Raw genomic sequence first — 27,334 nt, forward strand, 5'->3', positions numbered from 1 at the left:
AACACTTAAGTGACTTATATGGCCATCCCCTGGCCATTGAAAGTGATAGTGGAACACATTTTACTGGACAGCAGGTACAACAGTGGGCACAGCAGATGGACATACAATGGGGGTTCCATGTTCCTTATAACCCACAAGCTGCTAGCATGATTGAGCAATATAATGGACTCCTGAAGAACGGGTTACATTTGCATGTTCCCCACCCCTCCTCCCCACCCATCTTTGTGGGGCTAGAGTTCCAGGTTGGACCTGGTGCTTCAAATCTTGAAAATGTGGCCATGGAAAGGTGGCCCGGCCCCGGTGGAGGCACTGTTACACCAGGCCACTGCCCCCATCCAACTACAGATACACACCAAGGATGACCTCCTCTGACCAGGTATGGGGACGAATGGTAATCTATTGTTGCCTGCCCCAATGCCTCTGAAGGCAGGGGAATGGAAAACCTGACATTGACCATGAACCCTCCAAGCCCCCCATTGCAGATGGTTGGCTATCGTAGCCCCCTCAGGGGAGGGTCTGCAGTATGACTTACATGTTGCTCCTTGGGTATTTAATGTGTGGTCTCCAAACTAACCATTCGTAGGGGAATGACCAGAGAAGGGACCCTCCTCTGGGGGACATATGTACTGTCTATGTGGCCTATTATAAGCTCCCCTATGACTTTGCCATGGATACAAGACCCAAAAGAACCATGGGGAGCTGAGAACGTTTTGTATCATTGCCCAGGGCAGAAGCCCTTGGAAGCTGCATTGTTATCCAGGGATGAAAAGTTAGCCTGTATTCTGCCTGAAGGATGTGATTTACCCCTGTTAGTACCTGTGCCTGCTTTGTTGTTTCAGCCATAGGTTGGCATGCTCCAACAACATTGTGGACTGGGCTCACACCTACGCTGAGGTGGCCAATGTCTCCAACTGTTAGATCTGCACCACCCTTCCAGCAGCAGCTGTGGATAGCTTGCCTTGGCATGTGCATCCAGCTTTTGTGAAGAACTGGACATGGCTAGAAACTTGGGGTCCCACAGACAATGGGCGGGATGCAACATGGTGAGCTTTGGATGGGGGTGTCACAAAACCCATGGCAAGCCTGCCCCCTGGCTGACTCATAGCATCCATGATGAATGGGGCTGGCTAATGGGAGAACACATGGTGGCCCCATTGCAAGTACCATGATATATAGAGCAACACTGGGGTAAGGTCACTGTGGGATGGTTGCCTGCTGAGACCTGTGCAAACGTAACACATGCCACCATGCCAAGGGTGTGGTGGAACAAGCAGCCCTACCAAGGCTGGGCCCCCATGGACTTTGTGCCTGCTGGGAGTTTATAGGTCTGTGGGGACATAGGATGGCCATATCTGCCAGCCAACTAGACTGGACATTGTACCTGGGAGTGGCCTTCTGTGCCTGCCACTGTGCTTCCCACATTGCTTAGTCACACACATAACTGGGAGGTGCTGTGTTCCCAGTTTTTGTGAGTGCATTGAGCCCCTAGTGGTTCTACTCCTTAGCAATAACTGTCCCTGGAACAGGTGTCATCACTGTAGAAATGCAGGTTACAGCCCTTGCAGAACACAGAGATTGGGCCCATGAATTACACCTGAGCTGCCCTCCTTTTGTTAATTGATGAGATTGATCAGATCAGGAAGGTGGTGATGCAAAACCGGATGGCCTTAGACATAGTCACAGCTGCTCAAGGTGGCACCGGTGCCCTTGTAGGGACAGAGTGTTGTACATTCATCCCTGACAACCACCAGAACATAGTGGCAGCTTTGCAGGGGGTGTCATATCATGGGAGATTAAGGCAATTGAATACCTTACTGATGACCCCCTGCAGAGATGGTGGGTGTCTCTGGGCTCTGGCCTACATTGGGCTCTTATAATCATAGGTAGCATAGCAGGAATATTAGTAGTAGGTTGTTGCTCTCTTTATTGTTGCTGTGGCCTATGGGTCCAGGGTGCTCCCCTATGTGCACGAGTTCCCATTAAGAGGACCCCCTTGGCCTAGGGGGCGGAGTGTAAGGAACATGGCTGTGCTGCTGCCAGGCAGGCATAGGCCGAGGTAAAAATCCTGCATGACACAGTGGGATTAGAGCACACGCGCGCAATCCTGTGCCTGATATAATCACAGCTAGGTAGACATAACGCAGAGAAGCTCATCATTTGGCTCTCAGCCACTATCATTTGTGAGGTGTACAAATGTAACACTGACACTGTGAAAGAGCTGCTTAATAAAGCCATGTCTCATCTACCTGCTCTCTCTCGAGTGTTCTTCCAGCTCCCTGCCCCCCGCCCCATCTACCCACTCCCCTCTGACCTCAGCTGGGGCTTGAACCTGACATTTGCTTTATTGTACTTTGCAGATACTTAAAAAAAAAACCAAATTAAAGTTTTGTGGCAACCCTGTGTTGAGCAAGCCTATTGGTGCCATTTTGTCCTCACTTCATGTATGTCACATTTTGGTAATTCTTGCAATATTTCAATTTTTGTCATTATTATGACATCTGTTATAGTGGTCTGTGATCAATGATTTTTGATGTTACTATTGTAATACTTTGTGGTGCCACAAACTGTACCCATATAAGATGGAAAACTTAATTGATAAATGCTGTGTGTGTTCTGATTGTCCCAATGACCAGCTGTTCCCTCATCTCTCCCCTCTCTTTGGGCACCTCTACTCCCTGAGACAGAACAATATTGAAATTAGACCAAGTAATAACCGTACAATGGTCTTTAAGTGTTTAACTGAAAGGAAGAATCACACGTTTCTCACTTTAAACCAAAAGCTAGAAATGACTAAGCTTAGTGAAGAACACATGTCAAAAGCCAAGATAGGCCGAAAGCTAGGCCTCTTGCACCAAACAGCCAAGCTGTGAATGCAAAGAAAAAGATCTCAAAGGAAATTTAAAGTGCCACTCCAATGAACAGATGAATGAAAAGAAAGTGAAACTCCCTTATTGAAATGGAGAAAGTATTAGTGGTCTGGATAGAAGATCAAACCACCTACAACATTCCCTTAAACCAAAGCCTGATCCAGAGAAAGGTCCCAACTCTCTTCAATTCTATGATGGCAGAGAGAGGTGAGGAAGAAGCAGAAGTTGGAAGCTAGCAGATGTTGGTTCATGAGGTTTAAGAAGCCTTCCCTGGAACATAAAAGTGCAAGGTGAAGCAGCAAGTGCTGATGTAGAAGCTGCAGCAAGTTTTCCAGAAGATCTAGCTAAGATAATCAATGAAGGTGGCTACAACTAAAGAACAGATTTTCAAGGTAGACAAAACAGTCTCCTATTGGAAGGAGATGACATCTAGGACTTTCATAGCTAGAGAGGATAAATCAATACCTGACTTCAAAGCTTCAAATGACAAGCTCACCTCCTTGTTAGGGGCTAATGCAGCTGGTGACTTTAAGTTGGAGCCAATGCTTATTTGCCATTCTGGAAATTCTAGGGCCCTTAGAACTACGCTGAATCTACTCTGGCTGTTCTCTATAAATGCCTGGATGACAGCACATCTGTTTACAGCATAATTTACTGATTATTTTAAGCCCACTGTTGATGTAAAAAGAAAGCTCAGAAAAACAGAAAAAGAATCCTTTCAACATATTACTGCTGATTGACAATGCACCTAGTCACCCAAAAGCTCTGGAGGTATACAAGGAGATTAAAGTTGTTTTTATCGCCTGCTAATCTCCTGTTTTTATCTCCTGCTAATACAACATCTATCCTGCAGTCCATGGATTAAGGAGAAATTGACTTTTAAGTCTTATCATTTAAGAAATATATTTTGTAAGGCTACAGAAGCCATAGATAATGATTCTTCTGATGGATCTGGGCAAAGTAAATTGAAAATCTGGCGAGGCTACAGCATCCTAGATGCCAGTAAGACCATTTGTGATTCATGGGAGAAGGCCAAAATATCAACATTTACAGGAGTTTGGAATAAGTTGACTCCAACCCTCAAGGATGTCTTTGAGGGGTTCAAAACTTCAGTGGAGGAAGTAACTGCAGAGGTGGTAGAAATAAGAGAACTAGAAATGCAGCTTGAAGATGTGACTGAATTGCTGCAACCTCCTGATAAAACTTGAATGGATGAAGAGTTGCTTCTTAGAAACGAGCAAAGAAAGTGGTTTCTTGAGATAGAATGTACTCTTGGTGAACACAGTTGAAATGACAACAAAGAATTTAGAATATTCCATAGATTTATTTGATAAAGTAGCAGCAGTGTGTGTGAGGACCGACTCCAATTTTGAAAATTCTACTGCGGGTAAAATGTTATCATGTTGCATCACAGGCTACAGAGAAATCTTTCATGAAAGGAAGGGTCAATGGATGCAGCAACATCATTGTTGCCACATGACAACAATGACACCTTCATGGTTGTCTTATTTTAAGAAATCGCCACAGCCATCCCAGCTTTCAGCAACCACCACCCTAATCAGTTAGCAGCCATAAACATTGAGGCAAGCAAGACCCTAACAGCAAAAAGATTGACTCAAGGAAGGCTCAGATGATCATAAGCATTTTGTTTTGTTTTTTGTTTTTTTGAGTCGGAGTCTTGCTCTGTCGCCCAGGCTGGAGGGCAGTGGCACGATCTCGGCTCACTGCAAGCTCCGCCTCCCAGGTTCACGCCATTCTCCTGCCTCAGCCTCCCGAGTAGCTGGGACTACAGGCGCCCGCTACCATGCCCGGCTAATTTTTTCTATTTTTAGTAGAGACGGGGTTTCACCGTGTTAGCCAGGATGGTCTCCGTCTCCTGACCTCGTGATCCGCCCGCCTCGGCCTCCCAAAGTGCTGGGATTACAGGCGTGAGCCACCACGCCCGGCCAATCATCAGCATTTTAAAGCTAAAGTATGTACATAGTTTTTAAAGACATATTTACAGACACATTTTTATATGCACTGGGAAACCAAAAAAATTGGGTCACTGGCTTTTATTGTAATATCTGCCTTTTTGCAGTGGTCTGGAACCAAACTTGCAGTATCTCTGAGGTATGCCTGTATATTACAAAGCTACAGTAATTAAAACAGAATGATATTGGCATAAAGACAGACACACTAACCAATAGAACATGATAGAAAGCCCCAAAATAAACCCACACATCTATAGTCAATTAATTTTCCACAAAGAGGCCAAGAACTCACCACAATGAGGATAGGACAGTATCTTCAATAAATGATGTTTAGAAATCATGACATCACATGTAGAAGACTGAAACTGGACTCTTATCTCACTCCTTATATGATAATCAACTAAAAATAGCTTAAAGATTAAATATAAGACTTCTGTAAAATTACTAGTAGAAAACATGAGTAAAAACTGTATAACATTGGTCTGTGCAATGATTTCTTGCATATGACCCCAAAAGCACAGGCAACAAAAGCAAAAATAGAAAAATGGGATTGCATCAAACCATAAAGCTTCTAAAAAACAGTGAAAAGACAACCCATGAACTGGGAGAAAATATTTGCAAATCATACATCAGATAAAGGGTTCATATCAAAAATATATAAGGAACTCCAGCTACCCCAAAAAAAAAAAAAAACTATTAAAAAATGGGCAAAGACTGGGCATAGTGGCTTGTGCCTGTAATCCCAACAGTTTGGGAGGCCAAGGTGGGAGGATGGCTTTAGGCTAGGAGTTCAAGAACAGCCCAGGCAACGAAGTGAGACCCTGTCTCTACCAAAAGAAAAAAAAATTGCCAGATGTGGTGGCACACACCTGTAGTACCAGCTAGTTGGGATGCTGAGGTGGGAGGATGTCTTGAGCCCAGGAGGTTGAGGCTACACTGAGCTATAACGTCACTGCTCTGTAACTCCAGCCTGGGTGACAGAGCAAGACCCTGTCTCAAAAAAACGTGGGGAGGGGGCAAAGGACATGAATAGATCCTTTTTCAAAAGAAGATATACAAAAGGCCAGTAGACATATGAAAAAAATTACTAATAATCAGGGGAATACACATTAAAACCACAATGAGATATATAACACCTCTTATCTTAGAATGGCTCTTATCAAATAGATGAAAGATAACAAGTGTTGGTGAGAATGCAGGAAAAAAGAAACCCTTGTATATTGTTGGTGGGAATGTAAATTAGTACAGCCATTTTGGAAAACAGTATAGAGGTTCCTCAAAAAACTAAAAATAGAATTACCATATGCACCAACAATTCCACTTCTGGGTATATATCCAAAGCAATTGAAATCTGTATATTGACGAGATGTCTGCACTCCCATGTTTATTTCAGCATTATTCATAATAGCCAAAATTTGGAAATAAACTAAGCGCCCACCAATAGATGAGTGGATTAAAAATGTGATACATATACACAATGGAATACTGCTTAGCCTTAGAAGACAACAAAATTCTGTCATTTGTGACAACATGGATGAATTTAGAGGACATTAAGCTAAGTGAAATAAGCCACCCATAGAAATACAAATATTTTATTATCTCACTTATCTGTGAAATCTAAACATTCAAACTCATAGAAGTAGAGAATAGAATGGTGGTTACCAGAGGTGAGGTAGGGGGTAGACTGGGTGGGGAAAGGGGAGAGGTTAGTCAAAGTGTACAAAGTTTCAATTAGACAGGAGGAAAATGTTCTGGTGATCTCTTACCCAGCAAGGTGACTATTAACTGTAGTTAATAACTATGCATTATAAATTTCAAAATTGCTAAAAGAGTGAATTTTAAATGTTTTCACCAAAAAGAAATAAGTATTTAAGGTGAATAGTTTAATTGCCTGATTTGCTCATCCAACAATGTATACATGTATTGAAGCATCATTGTATCCCAGAAATACATATAATTATTATTTGTCAATAAAAATAAAATCAAAAGAAGCTTGGAGAAAGTGATGGCCTAGACTGAAAGCCATGCCAGAAATGTGTTAGTCTTGTGATCTTAGCCATGTTGTTAAATGCTGTACACCAAGGAAGTGTCCCCATATTAATAAACTCTGCCTTATTTCACATTATGTCCTGTCACCCCCTTGATTTGGCACTCTTAGCATTTGCTTTCACATGTTCTCTCGTAGGCTTGCTGGCACATGTTAACTAGGTTCTGCACGTCCTTTGGGGTGCAGTCCCTTTCCTCCCTTGGCAGGCCCAGCACTTGTATCGTGAGCTCACTCTTCTTACTGATCTCATGTCTAAGAGGAGTGCTGGGTTGGAGCCCAAAGGAATGTGTTCCCTTGCAAGGCCAGGGAGAGTGCTGGCTCCAACAGTGCTATTCACTTCTGCAGGGTCAGGGGCTCCAGGGTCTGAGGATCCATTATTTAAGTGCATTAGCATAGATGTCCCCATCCCAATTTTCAGGGTCCCAATCTTTTCCAATCAGGACCCTGATCTTGCTCTGTGGCCCTGGGTAGGTTGAAAATTCAACCTTCTCTGGAGCCATGTTATGATTGTGATTAAGTCCTGAATCTGTCCTCAGATGTTCCTGCTCTTTACCAGCAGGAGAGAAGATTCTCTGACTGTGCTCAAGTAGGGCCCTGGCTTCACACCTTGTCTTAGTCTTTTCAGGCTGCAATAGCAAACTACCACAGACTGAGTGGCTTATAAACAAAAGAAATGTATCTCTCACGGTTCTGGCGGCTGGGAAATCCATGATCAAGGTACCGGCAGTTTCGGTGTCTGGAGAGGGCCCACTTCCTCATAGACGGCCACCACAGCCTCACAGCGTGGAAGGGGCTGACGTCCTCTCTGAGATCTTTTATAAGAGCACTAATTCACTTCACAAGGGTTCTGCCCTCATGACCTAATCACCTCCCAAAGGCCTCACCTGCTAATACCATCACCTTGGGGATTAGGATTTCAACATAGGAATTTTGAGGGGACACAAACATTCAGACCATAGCACACCTAGTCTTTAATGACTAATTAGTCATTTTGTGCCTTTTATTATCTTTTTCCATATTATCTAACTCCTCCAGCAGCAGCTTTCCAATTCTATTTTTTTCAGAATTACAATTCCCCCATATTTTGCAAATGCCTCATAAATTGCACCTGCTGGCATATTTTCTTTTACCAATTTACCATCCATCCCAGTTCACAACAGGTGAAAGTATTAACAATTGCACTACCACCTGTGTCAGGGGCCCTGCACGCTCCTTGTAGGACTAGTAATGTGGTTCTCATTGCCAGCTGTCTGGCAGGTGATTCAGATTCAGAATCCCTTTTTAATATCTGCTTTCTTGAACAACTTCTATTGCAGGCCAGGTTCCCTGGTAAGCATACTGATAGGGAGATTAGCAAACAGAAAGTTAATCTGGGAGTGTTTGTAGGATTAATACCTGTCGGTAAAGGGGAGGAAGCAGGATTAAGCAGAGGGAGAAGCTGAACATGAGACAGCCACAGCAAAGGCCTCAGTGAGGCTGCCGGAAGTTCTGAAGCTGGGATGGCTGTCAGATTTGGCCCGAGGTGAGAAGGTGGGATAGAATATTTATACCATTGCATCAACCAGCTTTGGATGCGGGCTGCTCCCAGGAAGGGTGCATAACCTTGAGCGAGGGCAATTTTCAGAGCTCCACAGCTGCTGCCAGCTGCATGCCTAGCAGCTGAAAGAAAAGTGCTTCATTCCTTAAAGTGGATCTGATGGCCCAGCACAGCCTCCATCACACTGTATCACTTCCCCCCACCTTCACTGTGTTGCCTGGATCACCTCTAGCATAAAGTACTTTCACCCACATCCTTGGATCAAAGTTGGCTTCAACAGAAGCCTGAACTAAAACAGCCTCCCAGGAGGCTAAGCAGTTTTAAAGTAGACAGGTGTAATAGCAATAAGCGTAATAATTACTAATTATCACAGTGATGGGTGACACTTGCTGCATGTTTTACAGGTAGTGATTCACACCCTCATTTTCTTTACCTCTTAAGTGAGGATGTTAGATTAGATGACTACTAAGATACCTTCCAACTCAAATGTTGTTCTACAATCTCCTTTTCTGTTCAAACTTAACTCACAACATAAGGTCCCACCTCTCATTTCTCCTGGGGCTCTGCGCCTATTGGCAAAGAATGGGGTAGGAAATATTTATAAAGATTAGCTTTGCTGTTTTATTTATTTAAAAGGCCACTCATTCTTTTAAGCAGAGACCTGGTGAAGAGCTGGGCCCCTGTGCTAAGGTTAAGGGGTTAATAGTGGTCGCTGCCTTCCCTGTTCTTCTGAGGTCCTGCAAATTTTGCAGAAGGTGAGGGAGTTGCTCTTACAGGCGGGGTGTTGGTAACAAAAAAAATGCCCCCACAAATTTCCAATGAGTGACAGCATTTGGTGGCTCTGGCCTAGAGATGTGAGAAGCATCCCCTAATGTGCAGGAGAGTCAGGCGCCAGGAATAAAAATGCCCACAGTGTCCTGTTGAGAAGCCACAAGAGGCTATTCCTTGAGTCTTTCCACTTTCCACCTCCTATAAAGGAAAAGCATTATAGGTACATAAAATCATCTATTGAGGGAGGTTGTGTGAGGAGAAAAAGAAACTAGAGATAATCCAAATTGTAGATGTCTATATATGTGGACAAGACACATGCTTAGTTTTTCCATATTTAGCTCCACACATAATTAGAGGACATTATGAAGACTTGGCTCTCCCCATGAACTTTCCCCCTCCATAAGCTTATGCATGGCTATGAGTCAGAATGTAGCAAATTGTATTTCTTCCAAAATTTCTTAAGGCAAACGAAGAGATAATCTGTAAAGTAGAAGAATCCTTTATTCAGTTCTCACTGCTTGTTTATTTTGAGTTTAAAATAATAAAGCACATTAATTGGAAAGGACAATAAACATTGATGGTGAGGGTGAAGACAGCAAAGTGAGTGTAGAGAAGCCGCTATCCTGCTCTGAGACCTGGCAAGCATCCTTCTCATAGGGTAATTTAGTTTGTTTTTACAGATCGTATCAATCTGTAAAGTCTATGTTTTAGGGAAGATCACCCAACCAGTAACAAATCCCAGCAGGATAAAAAGGGTGCTAAGATGTAGTTATGTAATTGTAGATCTAGTTATGTAGAACAAGAGACATTTAGGAAAGCCTAGATCATAGTTTGGAGAACATCAGGTTGCTAAAACATTTTCTCTGTTTTTGGAATACATTTGGCCTGCAAAATCATAAATCATAAAAAATAAATCATGAAAAGTTAGATTGGAATCAAAGATTTGATATGCTCTAGAACTTGGTTTGACTTTGCACTTGTGTATTTAATTAAGAGACAATAGACACATATTAAGATGTTCCAGACCAAGCCCCTAAACGTGAGCATTTCCATGACTGAAAGAGAACTCTTTTTACAATTGTCAGTGAATTTAAGGTCTGAAGGGAACGTGAGTATAGAAAGAGTGGTTAATATTTGCTTGAGTTCAGAATTAATGTTCAGTTTTAAAGTTTAGGTTTATCAATTTTACATTTTCATCAAGCTCAGCCTACTAATCTTACTCTAATGCTTATATAATATTAATAATCACTTTTACATGCTGTTTAATCAATGTTAATGAACTCCACCCAACGAATAAAACTGTCTTTAAACAATCAGACTAATTTACAAATTTGCTTTAATACATTCTTTTCAAGATTTTAGAATAAATATCTTATTTCACTTTTGCTAGTTATTTCAAATGCTTAGGCAAGACAAAATTACAACCCTAACAAGTCTTCCTGACCACGTATGAAAATCTTGTTAATCAAATACATAATATCATACATTTTTCATATTGAGTTTTCTTAAACATTCCAATATCCTTAAAATTTATATTAAACTTTTTTGCTTAAACTCACAGTTAAATTAGTGATACACTCCAAACTGAAGTCATATTTTCCTGAGAGACCAGATTCTTTTACACTTTATAAATACATGAATTTGATTTATTCCATCATCTGTAAATTTAATTCTGAATGACCTTGGCTTGTAAAGTCACTTCCCCAAGTAAGGAGCAGTCATTTACGTGGCCAGATGCAGTGGTGGAAATGAAGTGGATGGATCCCAGAGATATTAAGGAGGTGGGGAAATGAAATCACTCTTGGTGAATGATTTAAAAAGGGAGGTTGTTGTTGGTGGGGGGGTCAAGGATGACACAACAGCTTAATTTTAATGGATGGCAATACCAACATTTGCCTGGACAGGGAGTATTTAGGGGAGGGGAGGCTGTGGGAAGGGTAGGGATATGAGTTTTAGGACCAGATAGTGCCTTAGCAATTGTCTATATCACTTCTCACCCAAAGGTAAGGGAGTTGAGACTCATAAATGGAGTGATTTCTTTTTAAGTAAGAAACCTTTTAATAAAATAAGCTTCTTTGATGTTACAGAGCTAGAGAGTGACACCAGGTTTCTCCTAGATTCACTTCCTTTTAGTATTTCTGTCTCAGAAATGGACAGGATGAAGTGGGATCCTGCTAGACATCGTTCTCCTTGTCTTGCCAGTCCTAGAACACAAAAAAGCAAATAGGAAAAGCAAATAGAAACCTGCCAGTACTGGAACACTGAGAAGTAAACAGAAAAAGCAAACTAAAAAAATTGCTTCCAAGATTTTGCTCACAACCTGAGATGATACAAGAAAAGGACTTAAAAAAAAAAAACAAAAAACCAAAACCTAAGCGTATCAATCAAGCAGGTACAGAATATAAACAACAAACAAGTCATCATTTTGCCTTTAGTAAGATGCCACACCAACACACCACCAACTTCCCAGGTCGGATAAGAGCACGGGGCCAGATGTCAAAATTGTAAAGCTTGTCCTAAGGTGGCAGGACACAAGGAAGCATTTTTGTTGTTAATTGATGTTGCCTTTAGCATTGCCAAAAACCCCCTCAGATTTTGGCCAAGGCTTTCCCAGTTACACAAATGACTTACATTAAATGGGCTGGATGATCTTACTAGTCCCAGGTCCACACTGAGGTTGCAGTTCTGTTTCGAGGAAACTCCGGGGTGCAAAGCCAGAGCACGTGGACAACGGAGGGCGCCAACAAAGAGTTGGGATACTTCCTCAATTTTTATCTTCCTTGGAATTTTAGCTTTTGCTAGGAAAATACCTTCGTTCTTTACTTTGTGAAAAAAGAGACTTGGAGGAGACTTCAAGTTCCCTTCCAGTCAGTAGGATTTAGAATTGGCCAGAGTTTCCAGGAATCACAGGCCTTTGTAGAAAGTGGAACTGCCCTACCTGCCTTTCACATGTGCACCACGAGTCGGGGGTACATGGCCCAAGTGGCTGGGTGGGCTCCCTGAGGAATCAGCAGGTCCACATTCAAGAGTCTCTGTAAGAAGTACTTAGAAAAAAGTCTCTCTTTCATTAATTTCATAAGGGTAGTGGGATAATAAAAACAGTATACAAATAAGGAGGTTGTAAAAATGTTTGCTTTTAACAAAGAGGGAAAAATAATAACTCCAGAGACTTAAATCTAGGTTAGATGAATTACGGCAACATGAATCCTGCTAACCCCAGTTCACAACCTCATTGCAATTGCAGTTTTCAGATTCTCATTAACTTCAGTGAAAAGTGCATCTGCCTCTGAGTTATCTTAGGTGGGCGAATGTGGGGAGATGCTTTCATTAAAAAAAAAAAAAGATATGCTGGATATTTCCAAACCGGAATTCATTGAAGTTGCTCCTAGGCAGGAAATTTATAAGTTGAAATTAGTGATAAAACATACAAGAATTTCCAAAGCTAAGCAAAATGCCCAGCAAAATTAAAAATGTCCTCTGTCCTTGTGGACACCATGATTGCTTATCAGGGATGTCCACCATTCTGCACTGATAAAAAGTGACCACTGCATATGAAATAGCTCCTTAATTGAAACCGAGAGTCATTGTGCCTTTCTTTGCTTACTGGTATTTTTAATTTCTAGGAGGTGGGAGGTAGAAAGGGCAGAACATGCAAATAAAGCAAATGGAAAGACACAAAGCTGGGGCTCGTGATTCAGGCAAGAACGCTGTGTGAACTAACCTGCCATTTGTGATAAAGTACTTTAGAAATGTCAATTTTATTACTGAATAATGGATCTCAGCATGACTGAACTCTCGGCAATTATTTTACATCTAATTTGGGATGATGCATAAAAGAAAATCGAGCACACATTACTTTAGCTTGGTACCTGGCAGCTGATAATGAACTGGTATAGATTGTCTTGCTCAGAACAATAAAGTCTCTATCTGCTGCTAGTTTCAGCTGACATTGGGCTGGTAGCCACATTTCTTCTATTCCTCTCTTTGGTCTGTTCTGGAGGTCATATGATAAGCTGTGTTTGCTGGTTTTAGGTTTCATCTTCCTGGGTCTGTTCTAGGGTACACTGCATTACCATGTTTGATGTTTCCACATTACACCATTCACCACTGGATGCCAGCAGAGCACTGCGGCTTGAAGTCAAAGGGTTGAACATGACCATTTCTAGAAGGCCAGTGGAATGGCATCAGAAATTGAACAATCCTAATTTCCTGGCATTTATGAATCCCAGTAATGACCCCAAGTTAGCTGATTTGAAAATGAGTTTATTCTTAGTTCCATAAGGGCTAGATGTTATTTTCATCTGAACATTTAGAATAATGAGATTCAGAGAATTGAATATGTTAGTGAATCATAGCAGAACCAAATTTTGATTCAAAATCTTCTAACTTCTACTTCTTTTCCTTCTTAGCTTGGGGGAAGACCTAACTTGAAGAATGAGGGCTTACCTGTGAAAATTGATTGTATATTGTCTTTTGGCAGTGAGGAGGTAGGGAGAAAGGTAAAAGACAAAATACAAGGGAAAAAAGCTTCTCAGTGTTAGTTGCATATAAATCACTGTTTCTTGTTGAAATGTAGGTTCTGATTCCGATTCTCAAATGTTGTTGGTTGGGAGGCCATACTTTAAGAGTGAAGACCGTGGAGTCCCGAGTCTGGGCACCGATAGAAAAGAATCACCTGATTTCCTTGTCCGCAGTCCCTGGGAGACACTCTTCAGGGTCTGACTGAATGGAAAAGGAAGCAGGGAATCCGGTCCAACGTTAATGTCACCGCCCTCACTGCCCTCTTCAATTTGAACATGGTATTTCTTGCAGTAGCCACCAGAGGGTGCTAAAGAACCTCCTTGAAACGGCTGCAGAGCCCTGTGAGGTTACCAGACTGTTTCCACAAGACCTGTCCTGGGCTGGTCTTGGGGTTTGTGGGGAGGACAGTTTGTTCAGGAGTGGATGAGGAACAGAAGGGCCCCAAGACCACAGGTTGTGTCAGAGACAGAACTGAGGCCCTCGCTGGGACTACCACTCAGAGATAAGCACAAGAATCAGGCCAAGGAAGCATCATTTGGGATCCTCATTCCTCTTGCCCCCCTTTGAGGGCAAAGGGTGTTAGTATACTTAAGGATGTTGTCCACTTAATAGAGAGAAAGGGCTAGATCAGGGATTTCCCCCTGGGGCTTCCAGCCCCACTCAAGTTAAGGGATATAATGAGATATTTATTTGATTTTTAGATTTCAAATGGAGAGGCTGTTATCCAGATTTAAAAAAAAATGCTTGAAAATAAAATTGATTGCCTGCCATAAGATAAGCAATTTTTTCAATAGTACAATATGTGATAAAAATACACATCTTTAGCCTTCATTAACTTTTATTAAAAATTATAACAATTCATATTTGGCATAGCCATCAGTTGTACATGTAAAGTAATAAATGAGATCATGGTATTTGGAGTCGGTCTGTGGGATTCAAATATCAGAACTGACATTCATTAGCTGGGTGATACTGGGCAAATTCATTTACCTCTCTGAACCTTAGTTTCCTCATCCAGCCTCTTCTGAATGGATTTGGCCAATAATGGGAGTCAGGGGGATGGAAAGCATGAATAGGAAACCGTAAGGTGGGAGGATGTAGAGGTAGAGACACTAATTTCCTCCAAGCCCTGTTCACACTCAGTTCTGGTCATGGCTGATGACTTGCTCGATTTGATAATGAATTTAATAATGTCAGCACTCTCGGATGCACAATAGTAGTTATAAAAATGTGGTTAGGTCCTACTCTCTCCTAGATAATATGGTAAAAAAATTATTTCCGGCCGGGCGCGGTGGCTCACGCCTGTAATCCCAGCACTTTGGGAGGCCTGGGCAAGCGGATCACGAGGTCAGGAGATCAAGACCATCCTGGCTAACACGGTGAAATCCCGTCTCTACAAAAAAATACAAAAAAATTAGCCAGCCGTGGTGGCGGGCGCCTGTAGTCCCAGCTACTCAGGGGGCTGAGGCGGGAGAATGGCGTGAACCTGGGAGGCGGAGCTTGCAGTGAGCCGAGATCGCGCCACTGCACTCCAGCCTGGGCAGCAGAGCGAGACTCCATCTCAAAAAAAAAAAAAAAAAAAAAAAAAAAAAAAAAAAAAAAAAAAAATCCTAAATATTCCAAACAACTTACATGCTGTTACGGTGTTTAAGCTATTTAATCAGTCCAGATGAGACTTGATGGCATCTTGGCCTATGACTCATTCAATAACTATGGCTCCTGTTGGGCAATCTGTCTTCCACACTGCAGGTCTACAACAGCCTTCCATAACGCCATTTCCTCACCTTTCTTCTTCAGGCCTCGGAGTGGCTACTGGTCCCTGAGTGCCTCAATATTCCATTAACCCTGCCCACACCTTTGAAATAGTTTCCTTCATTGCATTCTCTTCAAAGTTCCAGTTATGCATGCCTTCTATTTCCTATTGGTACCCTAAATGATATGGCATATAAGAATTTAATAAATTTCGGTCACTTTAAATTTATGTTGAGAATGCATTCATATAGATTTAGCATTTTCCAGCAATATATGCTAGTGTCATAATGTCATGACATACTTTTAGTGGAGTTTAGCTTGGGGAGCTCAATGTTATATTAAATTTCAATGACAATTATCAATTCATTCAAACCCACCAGCATGTTCAGATGCACATGATAGTTATAAAAATGTGGTTAGCTCCTACTCTTTCCTAGCCATGTATTCTAGATAATATAGTAAAAAAAATTATTTCCTAAATATTCCAAACAAATTACGTGCTGTACAAGATTCTTTTCATTCTGCACAAGAGTTGCTTATTGAGTATGTGGGACACCATGTGGGTTGCAAAGAAATAAAAGTCTGACTTACTGTCTCCAAGAAATTTTCAATCCAGTTATGAAAATAAGAGAAATATGAAAAGTTATTTTCTTGAAGTATCTTAAATAGTAATAAATGAGACCATTATAAGATATTCATTTATTCACTCTTATATTTATCCAAAAAATACTTGAACTCCCACCATGTGCCAGGCCATAATCAATGCTAAGGATCTGAGTGTGAGCAAAATCAGGCACAGTTCTGGCCCTTATGAAGTTAATATCCTAATTGGAGACGGACGACCAATAGTCACGCTAACAATGGTATTATTAGTGACTGAGGTAAGTGCTTTCGAGGAAAAGAAAGAGTTACATGACAGCTTATCACAAGGAGATTAACCTAGGCACAGAAGGCTGTCCTGAGGAAGGGACCATTGAGCTTGGAACTGGAAGAAGTGTGACATTGTCAGACTTGCATTTTGAATGGATCACCTTAGCTGCTTTATGGAGGGAAGTCAGGGGGGTGGGGGAGGGTAGCTAGTTTTTAAGCTATTTAATCAGTCCAGGTGAGACTTGATGGCATCTTGGTTGGCATAGGGAGGTAGTAAAGATGGAGAGTTGTGTACGAATTAGGAAGATATTTAGGGAAATGGATCAATGATGTTTTGCTATGGATTGGATACAGAACTGGTGGTGATAGAAAATAAATTTTGAAACGAGTCCTAGTTTTCCATCTTGCATAATGAAACAAATTGTGGAGCTTTCACAGATGTAGGAAATACTGGAATTGGACCAGATTGGAATTGGATCATGAATTTTGGTCCTTGACATTGAGTTTGAGGTACCTTTGCAAAATCCAAAGTGGAAATATAGCAGAGTCATTTGGATGGAATGGGATAGAGCTCCTTCCCACCCACCCAGAAGGTGGGGGCAAGTAAGACAGATTTCTAATGTAGATACAAAGATCTTAAACAAACACATGAAAACTATTCAGCATCGTTAGCCATTACAGAAATACAGATTAGGACCACAAGAGATTAAACACCCACTAAAATGTCTAAAATTTAAAAGACCGATAATACCAAGGGCTGGTGAAGATGTGAAGCAACTGGAACTCTCACATATTGCTGATGGGAATGCAAAATGGTACATTTACTTTGGAAAACAGTTTAGCAGCTTCTTATAAAGTTAAACATCCACCTGCCACATGACCCAGCATGTCCACTTGCAGGTATTAATCCAAGAGAAACCAAAACGTATGTTCCCACAAAGACTTGTAGTAAATGTTAACAGCAGTTTTAATCATAATATCCCCAAACTGGAAACAACTCAACGGTCCATCAACTGGTAAATGAATAAACAAGTTGTGGTATGTCCATACAATGAAATAATAGTAACAACAACGAAGAAGCTAGTAATACATTCAACAAGATGATGAATCTCAAAACCATTATGCAAAGTGAAAGCAGCCAGACAAAAGGCCGTACCATTTATGTGACAGGCTGGAAAAGGCAAAAGTATAGTAACAGAACAGGGGCTGGGGCTGTTCCTGCTAACTTACTGAATCGAACACTTAGACAGGGTCAATTTTACTGTCTGTAAACTATAACTTAATTAACCTGACATAAGAAAAGCGAGCTCCCTTGATGACTTTAATATTCTGTGCTGGCTGAACTATCCGTTCCAATTTTAGAACACTGAAATCACCTGGAGGTTTTGGGAGAGGTTTTTTCCCTTTTTTTTTTTTGCCTCAAGTGTTTACTGACACCAACCAAATCTCCAATTCTGTGATTCTCTTACACCAACTGGGTATCCAGCAATTCAATTCAGTTACAATACTATCTGTACTTAGTGTAGACCCCACAGGTTAAAGGCTCAGTCCCACAGATGCCAGCTGCACATAGGGTGCCCAGGCTATCTTCCTTTCTGCCCAGCCAACCGCAAACTGAAGGGTTCCTAGGTCACCCTCCTCAGGTTTGATAATTTTCTATAATGACTCCCAGAACCCAGGAAAGTAGTGCTATTTCCAGGGTATTATAAAAGATACAACTCAGGAACAGACAAGTGGAAGAGATACACAGGGCAGGGTGAGGAGAGAGGGGCACAGAGCTTCCTTCCATGCCTGCTCCAGCTCACCACCGCCCCGCTACCTCGATGTTCTGGAAGTTCTCTGAACCTTATTGTTTGGGGGTTTTTATATCAGTTTTCATTACATAGGCATGATTGATTAAATTATTGTCCATTGGTAATAAACTCAATTTCTAGCCCCTTTCCTCTCTCTAGAGGTGGTGGGGAGGGTGGGACAAAAGGTCCAACCCTCTAATCACATGGTTGGTTCTTCTGCCTGCCAACCCCCAACCTAAGGCTATCCCAGGGCCTGCCAATAGTCACCTCATTGCCACAAACTCAGATATGGTTAAAAGGGGCTCATTGTGAATAACGAGACACTCGCATCACTCAGGGAATTCCAAGGGTTTTAGGAGCTCTGTACTAGGAACCTAGGACAAAGACCAAATATAGTTATCTCTTGGTATCCTCAGGGGATTGGTTCCAGCCCCTTCCCCAAAACCCCAGAGGACATCAAAATCTGAGAATGCTCAAGTCCCTTATATAAAAGAACAGTATTTGCATATGGCCTATGCACACTCTGCTGTGTACTGTACTTTAAATCATCTTTAAATTACAATATAAATTCTATGTAAATAGTTGTTATGCTGTATTTTTAGAATATATATTTTTTAATTATTGTATTGTTATTTTGGTGGATTTTTTTCCCCCTCAAAGTAAGGCCAAGACTGAGCCCTTCTGTTGGAGAAGCAGAATCTTTTCTTCCTGGGCCTCTGCTGGTTGGGTGGATGGGTTTGAGCAGCACTATTGATGGGTTTGTTACAGGTCCCCTGCATTCTGCTACTAGGAGATCCCTGTGCTGCTTGGCCCATGTACCTCCTTCATTCAGTTTCTCAGTGTTGAACATCCTGTTTTGGCCAGCATTACCTTATATTTTCCATTCAACTCTATTTTACTTTGATTTTTGATTAATTTGTGTGTGTGTGTGTGTGTGTGTGGAGTCATTTATCACATGAATACTGCACTGCCCTACTCTTCCACAAGTCTTTCTTTCCAGACCCAAACCCACTCAGATCTGCAATAGCCTGCCTTTCCTCAGACACTCCAGGAACTGGTTCACAAGTTTCCTGCATCTATGAGTTCAGCTCTCTGCCTCAGACCAGGCTGAACATCCCCAAATCCACTCCGACTTTTGAGGAATGCATGCCTGTGTGGTAAGAAAAGCGAGTTTAGAAACCCTCACTGGCCCTGCTTTTGTCTCGCTTTCCTCATTGGCCCACTGCCTTCACACCACCCACCAGCTGCCCAGATCCCCCTGGGATTGGACAACACAGGATGAACGTCTCAATCCAGCGGAAGCCTGAACGTCCTGGAGCTCCCACCCTTCCCCTGGCTTTGATTGGCCCTGAAAAGGATAGTGGCCAAAGAAGTTGAAGTAAGAAATATGTTTAGGGAAGGGAAAACTTGAGGCAGTCTAGTGAAGTGATTAACAGCATTTGCTTAGGAGTCAGATGGCCCTGGGTTTGAATTCTGATTTGTCTTTTGCTAGTTATACGATTTGGGGCAAGTACATGCCTCAGTTTCTACTGATGATACCAACCTTCTATAGAGTCAGCACAGTACAATAGTTAGGCACATGGATTCTGGTTCCGCACTGGCTGAATTTGAATGCTGGCTTGTCATTTAGTAGCTGCAGCCTCGACCTCCTGGGCTCAAGCAAGCCTCCCTCCTCAGCCTCCTGAGTAGCTGGGACTACAGGTGCACACCTCCATGCCCAGCTAGTTTTTATTTCTGTAGAGATGGAGTCTCATGAGCAAATGACTTAACCACTGTGTCCCAAGCAGGGGTGATAATAGTAGATACTTCATGAGAAATAGTGGTGTTTCTTATTTGAGACTTCTGAATATTTGTCTAACTACCAAAGGAGACCAAAATCGAATTAAAGAATGAAAGGATTCCTGATCTCTAAACACTGGAATCTGAAAAACGCTACAAGGCAGGATCTTGATGACATTTTATCAGCCCTCTATGTGTGCGTGTGTGTATTTGTAATTTAAAAGACATTGAATTGTAGACAAGAGAAAATATAGTAATAACGGGTGCTTTTAATTTTCTCCCAAGAAAGAATTTAATAACATAAAAATAAATTTAAAAATAAAAAGAAAAGTGAAAGAGGGAGTCAGAGATAGCTTAAAACCTGGGTGAACTGGGAGCAGACCCCCCAAAGCAGTTGTTAAGCAGTAGCGGGGTGGGGTGGGGAGAGGAACACACAGTGGAGCTTAGTGGTGTGGTGGGTAGGATATCCAGGCTGATGCCAGGGGCAGATAGGGACCAGAGTTCAAGTGTCTTCTTTGTCTGTTGGTCAAACTCAATGCAAAACTGTCAGATGAAATATTAGTGACTTTAAGAGTCAATATGACACAGTGAAAATGGGTTTGATAAGTGTTTGATGTCTGGAGGAAATCACGGTTAGTATGCGGTAGGTAACACTAGGGGGAAGAGGCCCTCATAGCCAAGTATTTCCCACTGTGTTAATATCAGGAATAACTTCACTCATCCTTTGCCAAATGATTTTAGATCATCTGTAAAAGGCAAATGAGATACAAAGAAAAATTAACCTCATAAAATCCTATTTTAAGAATCAGAGAATGTCTGCATTTGAGTAGATGCTATGTTAAGAATGAATTGCTCACACCCTGGACAACATGGTGAAACTCCGTCTCTACAAAAGAATACAAAAATTAGCTGGGTGTGGTGGTGTGTGCCTATAGTCCCAACTACTGGGGAGCCTGAGGTGGGAGAATTGCTTGAGCCCAGGAGGTTGAGGCTGCAGTGAGCTGTGATTGTGCCAGTGCACTCTAGCCTGAGCGACATAGTGAGACTCTGTCTCAAAAAAAAAAAAAAAAAAAGAAGAAGAAATTGCTCATAATTAAGTAAAACGTTTGCTCAACTTTATTGAATGTCATTAGATTTATAGGAATCATTAAAGAATTAGATACCAGAGTCCCCCCGCCCTGCCCCCCACAAAAAAAGTCAGTGAAAAAGATGTGAGTGAAAGAAGTTTGTCAAGGCAAATGTGTGAAAGGATACATGTGTACATCACCCTTTAAATGCTTTCCCTGAGTATTCTATGAAGTCTGGGGATCTTCGAATGCTATTAATCTTAGACAGTAAATTTTATGAAGAAATTCTTTAAAAGTAGGACTTAATTCTCCTCCGTAGTGAGTTTTTAAGCAGAAGATATCTACTACATGGATTCCTTTGCCTCTTGACAGGCTCAAGTTCCATCTGCCTCCCAGGCAGCTTTTTGAGTCTTTCATGGAAGCCTGCTTTTAATATATGCCATAATTTTCTTCTTAATTCAAGCCACATGTTCAAATTTGAGGCTTAAATTCTCATTCCATTGTTTTCTAAGAAATTTTAAACATTAAACAACAAGTATATAATCAAAATAATCCTGTATTACTTATAACTGAATTACTATTTTCAAAGAAACTTTCCTCCCTAATGAATAAGAATGCAAACTCGAAGTGTATATAGGGTGCTGTGAGTGAAGAAGCTTGAGTTTGCCCCATCGGCTTCTGCAAGGTTATTTTTACATAGTCTCATGCTTATTTGTATGGGGAAGTTCTTTTTCCTGGAAAAGATTTAACTAAGCACAAAACTAAAATCCAGAGCAGGGATAAGGGAAGAATGCAGGTGTTCTTAGTGGAAATATCAGCATCAGGGAATCTTTCTCTTAAACACTGGAACTGGTAGAGTTGAAGAACTTCTTCTGTGAAGCAGAAACAAAAACAAAATTGTCATGTTTAGAGAAACACAAGAAACTGTGGCTTTCCTCTGGAGATACCGGGCAAGGACTCTTATGTATACTGGCTTCTAGTTTGGTTTACTGAGCTGCTGGAATGAGCTACCCCTACTCCATCTGATAAGCAATAACGGTGAAAAACACACATTTGTCTTAGGAACGTCTCATAAATTCAAACTAGTCCCTATTTTGACTGCCCAGGAAAGGGAAACTCTTCAGTACAAGTTGGAATCTGAAACCCCTTGTTATGCCTAACTTACTTTCTCAATACTTCCATCATTCTTTGTATCCATTCAGCTTGAGGGTCCACACACACAATTGACTTGTTCTTCTTCCAGACTCTGGGGGAAAATAAAAATTAAATAATTCAGTCTTACATTTTAGTCAATCCTATACTTTTAATAAAGAAAAGAGTTTGGTATGAAAATAATTATTCCTAGATGAAATGAAATTGGAGCTGGGCAGTTTGGGATCTGGAATAGGTGATTTGTAGTATGGGGTCAGAGGAATAAGAAAACAACCATTTGTGGACCAGTATGTGTGAGCTGGTGGGGTTGAATCCAAAGCTGCGAGGGCCTCACATGTCAGAGGTTAGTGTTTTGTTGATAACATTTACGTGTATTGGAGAACAACCAAATAACTTACTCCAAGATTGGCTCACTTCTAAAGTTATATCACAATATCTTTAAAATGTGCTTATCTGTTGCACTGCATTTGGGAGAACAAAATAAGCTATAGAAAACACTCTCTTGAGAACCTGAATTTCACTGAAAAAAAATTCAGTGCAATTTCACATGAGACGCATGCTGCAGAGCAGATTGCTTGGAGTGACATCTGCATTTTGTCGAATTACCACTTAGCAAGATTTTTCCTGCTCTAAGATATTAAGCAATAGCAAAAGTGGCAGCAATAATTAATAGCTAATATTTATCAGGTACTTATAACACACCAGGCACTATGCTTAGCAGGTAACATGGATTATTTCAATTCATCTCACAAAAATCCTTTGCTGGAGAAATTATTATTTCCTTATCTTCTGATGATAACTTAGGCTCAGTGAATTTAAATAACTTGTTCAAGATTGCACAACAAATACATGATACAGAAGGATTCAAATGAAGATTATCTGACTCCAGAGCCCACACTTTTCTTCACTGTTTTTCATGAGCATGACCTGAGTAATTACCAAGTGCCAGATACAGTGTTAAATGCTTTATCTGCAGTGGAAAAGTGAGGTCTCCCAGACAGCAGAAAACTGGGAGACTCTACCCTCTACTGGTGTGAACTCAAACAAAACACAATTTCCTTATATGTCATTTATCTTAGTTATAAAATGACAAACAGCCAGCAGCATGGTAGCTCATGCCTGTAATCCCAGCACTTTGGGAGGCTGAGGTGGGCGGATTGCTTGAGGCCTGGAGCCTGGGCAACTTAATGAGACCCCATCTCTACAGAAATAATAAAAAAAAAAAAACTAGCTGGGCATGGTGGTGTGCACCTGTTGTCCCAGCTACTCGGGAGGCTGAGGAGGGAGGCTTGCTTGAACCCAGGAGGTCAAGGCTGCAGTGGGGCATGGTGTTGTGCACCTGTTGTCCCAGCTACTCGGGAGGCTGAGGAGGGAGGCTTGCTTGAACCCAGGAGGTCAAGGCTGCAGTGAGCCATGACTGTGCCACTGCACTCCAGCCTGGGCAGCAGAGTGAGATCCTGTCTCAAAAAAAAACAAAAAACAAAAAACAAAAAAACAAAAACCCAAAACACAAAAAACAGAAACAAACCACAAAAACCCCAAAACAATAAAGACAAACAGCAAGGATCCATCCATCTAACTCTGAAACTGCACTTTTGCACGTAAATCTTAGAGAGGTCACAGGACATGGAGCAGTTGGGTTTTCAGACAGACACTTCCAATTGGGTTTCTGAGTTCATGACGGAAAGACAGATTTCTGATCATCTGGACTCACGGTATTTTCATCTCTGACTGGCATGAATTTCTCACAATAATTTGAAACTTTCATTTCTGTATCTGGTTAAAATTCACAAATGCAGAACTTGATGAAAAGATATAAAATCAGATTTTTGTCATTTCAAAACAATCAAAGTTAAAGCAGAGAAAATTAAGGTGCATTACCTTCCTTGGTTGACAGGCAAGAGACTTGAGTCATGACAGAGGAAATGGAATCAAAAGAAAGGGGTCCCAGTTTTCTAAACAGCCAGGGGAACTACTCCCAAGTAGGTCATGGCTAGACTTCACATCTCTGAGTTTGATGCCAATAATTGTAGTTTAGTTAGACATTATTGTTAAAGACGTTAGTGAAATGCCTTTCTAGTGAAAAATTACCATATGCACTTTTGATATCCCATATTTCAACTGGTCCAAGGCCCCAAGCACTGGTAACAAAATGTGACAAAGAGGAAGTAGCTGCTTACAAACATTGCAAAAATCTAAAGAAGTCCATGGGAAAAGCCACTCATGAATGCCAAGTCAGGGATGCCCTGAGAAAGATGCTGTGCCTAATACTTCAAGGTGTCGCAAAAAAGAGGCTTTGCAATGGGGAAAATGTGAATGGAGTCCTGGCTAATGCACTTTCTTTCTTTCTTTTTTTTTTTTGAGATGGAGTTTCGCTCTTGTTGCCCAGGCTGGATTGCAATGGCGTGATCTCGGCTCACCGCAACCTCCGCCTCCCAGGTTCAAGCGATTCTCCTGCCTCAGCCTCCCAAGTAGCTAGGATTATAGGCATGAACCACCACACCCGGCTAATTTTGTATTTTTAGTAGAGACGGGGTTTCTCTATGTTGGTCAGGCTGGTCTCGAACTCCTGACCTCAGGTGATCCGCCCTCCTCGGCCTCCTAAAGTGCTGGAATTACAGGCATGAGCCACCACGCCTGGCCACTAATGCACTTTCTAATCCTTTTTGATGGTGTGTCTCAGGCAGTTAGTTAACCTTCCTAAGCCTCAGACTGTAAGGAACAATAGACTTACCTTAATAAAGTGGTTGAATAAAGAAAATGAGTATGTGCATGTAAAGCACTTAGCTCAGGGCTGCTGCAAACTAAGCTCTTAATTATTAACAATTTTCATTATTAGTTTGAGAATTTTTAGCAACACTCAAGTAAATCTCTTCGACATTCTTGAGTAAGACTACTGTATGGTAACATTTGATCTGATTTCATTGGGAGAAGGAAATCTTATTTATTTTTCTCTTGAAACTTACATGATTTCTTTTCTTGGACAACCATTCCCACGGGGCAAGATTTGAATTCGATCAATGAAGCGTCTAGGGATAAAGACTGAGCTCTCTTGGACACATCTACACCTCAAGCTTGTGTAATAGACCTCCAGAACACCTGTAAGTAAACACAGAATCAGTTATTTTAATCCATTGGCATGTAATTCATAACTAGAATTTAATTACTAATCTTTCATAATGTGCATTTGAAGACTTAAAAGTTTCAAGTCAGTGCTTCCACACATATGTCTTTAGTTTGTATATTTCTGCTTGTCTTGGCTTGAGTATTTTCAAATGTTTTCTACCAAAACTTTAAAAATAAAGTTAGCTTTTAGGCCAGGCACAGTGGCTTACACTTGTAATCCCAGCACTTTGGAAGGCCAAGGTGGGAGGATTGGTTGAACCCAGGAGTTTGAGACCAGCCTGGGCAACAAACGGAGACCTCATCTCAAAAAGCAAACAAACAAAGCAAAAAGAAAACAAAACAAAAATTAGCTTTCAAAAAAACACAGCAATTTTGAAATTTGTGATAGTGTTATATTTGTACTCAGGTGATAGTCCACATAATAAAATTTGAGAACAGCCTCTGTAGGGACTTACAACTCAGTTATAATTAATACAATATAAAACCAGTGGATTATCTTCACTCCCAACACATAAAAACTGAGGACATGACCTGGCTCTAGAGTCCTGGGAGCAATAACATGCTGGAACAGAGTTTTCTCTATCAGACTCTCTGCCATCCTCCCCTTTCCTCTCAGAAAATGTCACAGACGTTTTTGTTTGATATGTTGGTCCTCTGTCTGGGTTGCAAATCATTACAAAACAAAAGGCAATCATAAAAATTCAAAAGTCTTTTTATTTAACAAAAGCAATTAATACTGGATGGGTATCATTAGTATCCATCTCATGAATTTTAATGGGATCTAATGACATCTAAGCCAAAGACATTTATCAGATCTTTTCTATCCAGCCTACTACTGTGCTTGACATACATTTGTAAATAAAAAGGCTCACCTCTCAAGGTGTGTACAAGTTAGTAGGGGAAACAAGCAAACAAAAACTAAAATACCACAGAAGGTTGTATTACGCTCAAAATCTAACGTGCATGCTGAGAACAGAAGATGTACTAAGAGCTACCTCTGCCGGGAGCCATGGGAAAGCCCCGTGGAGAATGCAAGAAATTAGGGTTTTGAAGAGTGAAAATAACATGTGAAGCAAAATTAAAACTGGGGGAGAAAGCTCCTCTGTGTTTTAAGAACAAAAATTTGGCCTTCTAAATCTGAGCAGAAGGCTTCTTTCTGCACATATCCATTTCTTCGGCCACATAAAAACTTACTACTTCAACTGGATATTTATCTATTGACACAAAGATAGCTGCCCCACTTAGACATGGAAGTCTGCTTCTTTGCAGAATGTGTGTAAATACCCCTGGTGTACTGACAGTGGTGTACTTGATGTCAGATCTAACCATTTGGAATTACATGAAGCATGTTCACTGCAAGAGACCAGTAGAGTTCAATAATCTTTAAACCCTGTATAGGGTTTGGTCAGAGTGGGTAACATTGAGAGGCAGAACAAAGAAGAGCTACATGTAGAGAATTATATATAGCAGGAGCTGAATCTGAAAAAGGCTGGGAATATATAATTCACATGAATATTGGACTTGTGGTATCTCTTTTTGCTATAAATAAAAATCTTAACAATATAAATACTTCCAGTTTTGAAGAGTTAAATTCCTAAACACCTTACTTTGAGAAATCTAGAAGGAACAGAGCAGTTTTTTCCCCCTTTAGTCAGACTTCCCTGCGGTTTTTAATCGAAAGAAAATTGAAGTGGTTAAAGACTATTTCTGTTCAATAAACAGTGAAACGTAAATGAAAGTTCTCACCTTGGACTGGAGAGAGGCTGCTGATCAGCAGCATGAGAAGCAGAGATGTCGAGATGAACTTCATTCTGTCTGGAGGTAGAGTTCAGACTTGAGCTCTGAGTCCAGGCTGTGGGTTTGCAGTACCAGAGACTCCTATTTATTTATACCAGTAAGGGCCCTCCCACTGCCTTTGTCTCCAGTAGGTCAGCTGCATCATCAGTTTTAAAAGCCCCCAAATATTGCTGAGCTTGCTTTTTTAAAACTTCTCTTGCAAACTTTATAAATTTGTTTCAGAGCACTATAATAAAATATTTCTTGCAAACATGGACTATAAGTGCCAGAGACACTGGAGAA

The 27,334-nt window shown here is 41.2% G+C and overlaps 1 protein-coding gene across 1 annotated transcript; it reads right to left on the reverse strand.

Moving 5' to 3' along the window:
- Window positions 1-21,003: 21,003 nt before the first annotated feature.
- Window positions 21,004-27,134, reverse strand: CXCL13 (C-X-C motif chemokine ligand 13). Its single transcript, XM_001147148.7, has 4 exons — window positions 27,002-27,134; window positions 25,096-25,228; window positions 22,143-22,223; window positions 21,004-21,849 (listed from the first exon to the last, which is right to left on the reverse strand). Exons 1-4 carry the CDS (start codon window positions 27,063-27,065, stop codon window positions 21,798-21,800), a joined length of 330 nt encoding a protein of 109 aa, XP_001147148.1. The 5' UTR covers window positions 27,066-27,134; the 3' UTR covers window positions 21,004-21,797.
- Window positions 27,135-27,334: the final 200 nt, after the last annotated feature.

Source organism: Pan troglodytes, chromosome 3, assembly GCF_028858775.2.
Source record: "Pan troglodytes isolate AG18354 chromosome 3, NHGRI_mPanTro3-v2.0_pri, whole genome shotgun sequence".
Taxonomy (NCBI): domain Eukaryota; kingdom Metazoa; phylum Chordata; class Mammalia; order Primates; family Hominidae; genus Pan; species Pan troglodytes.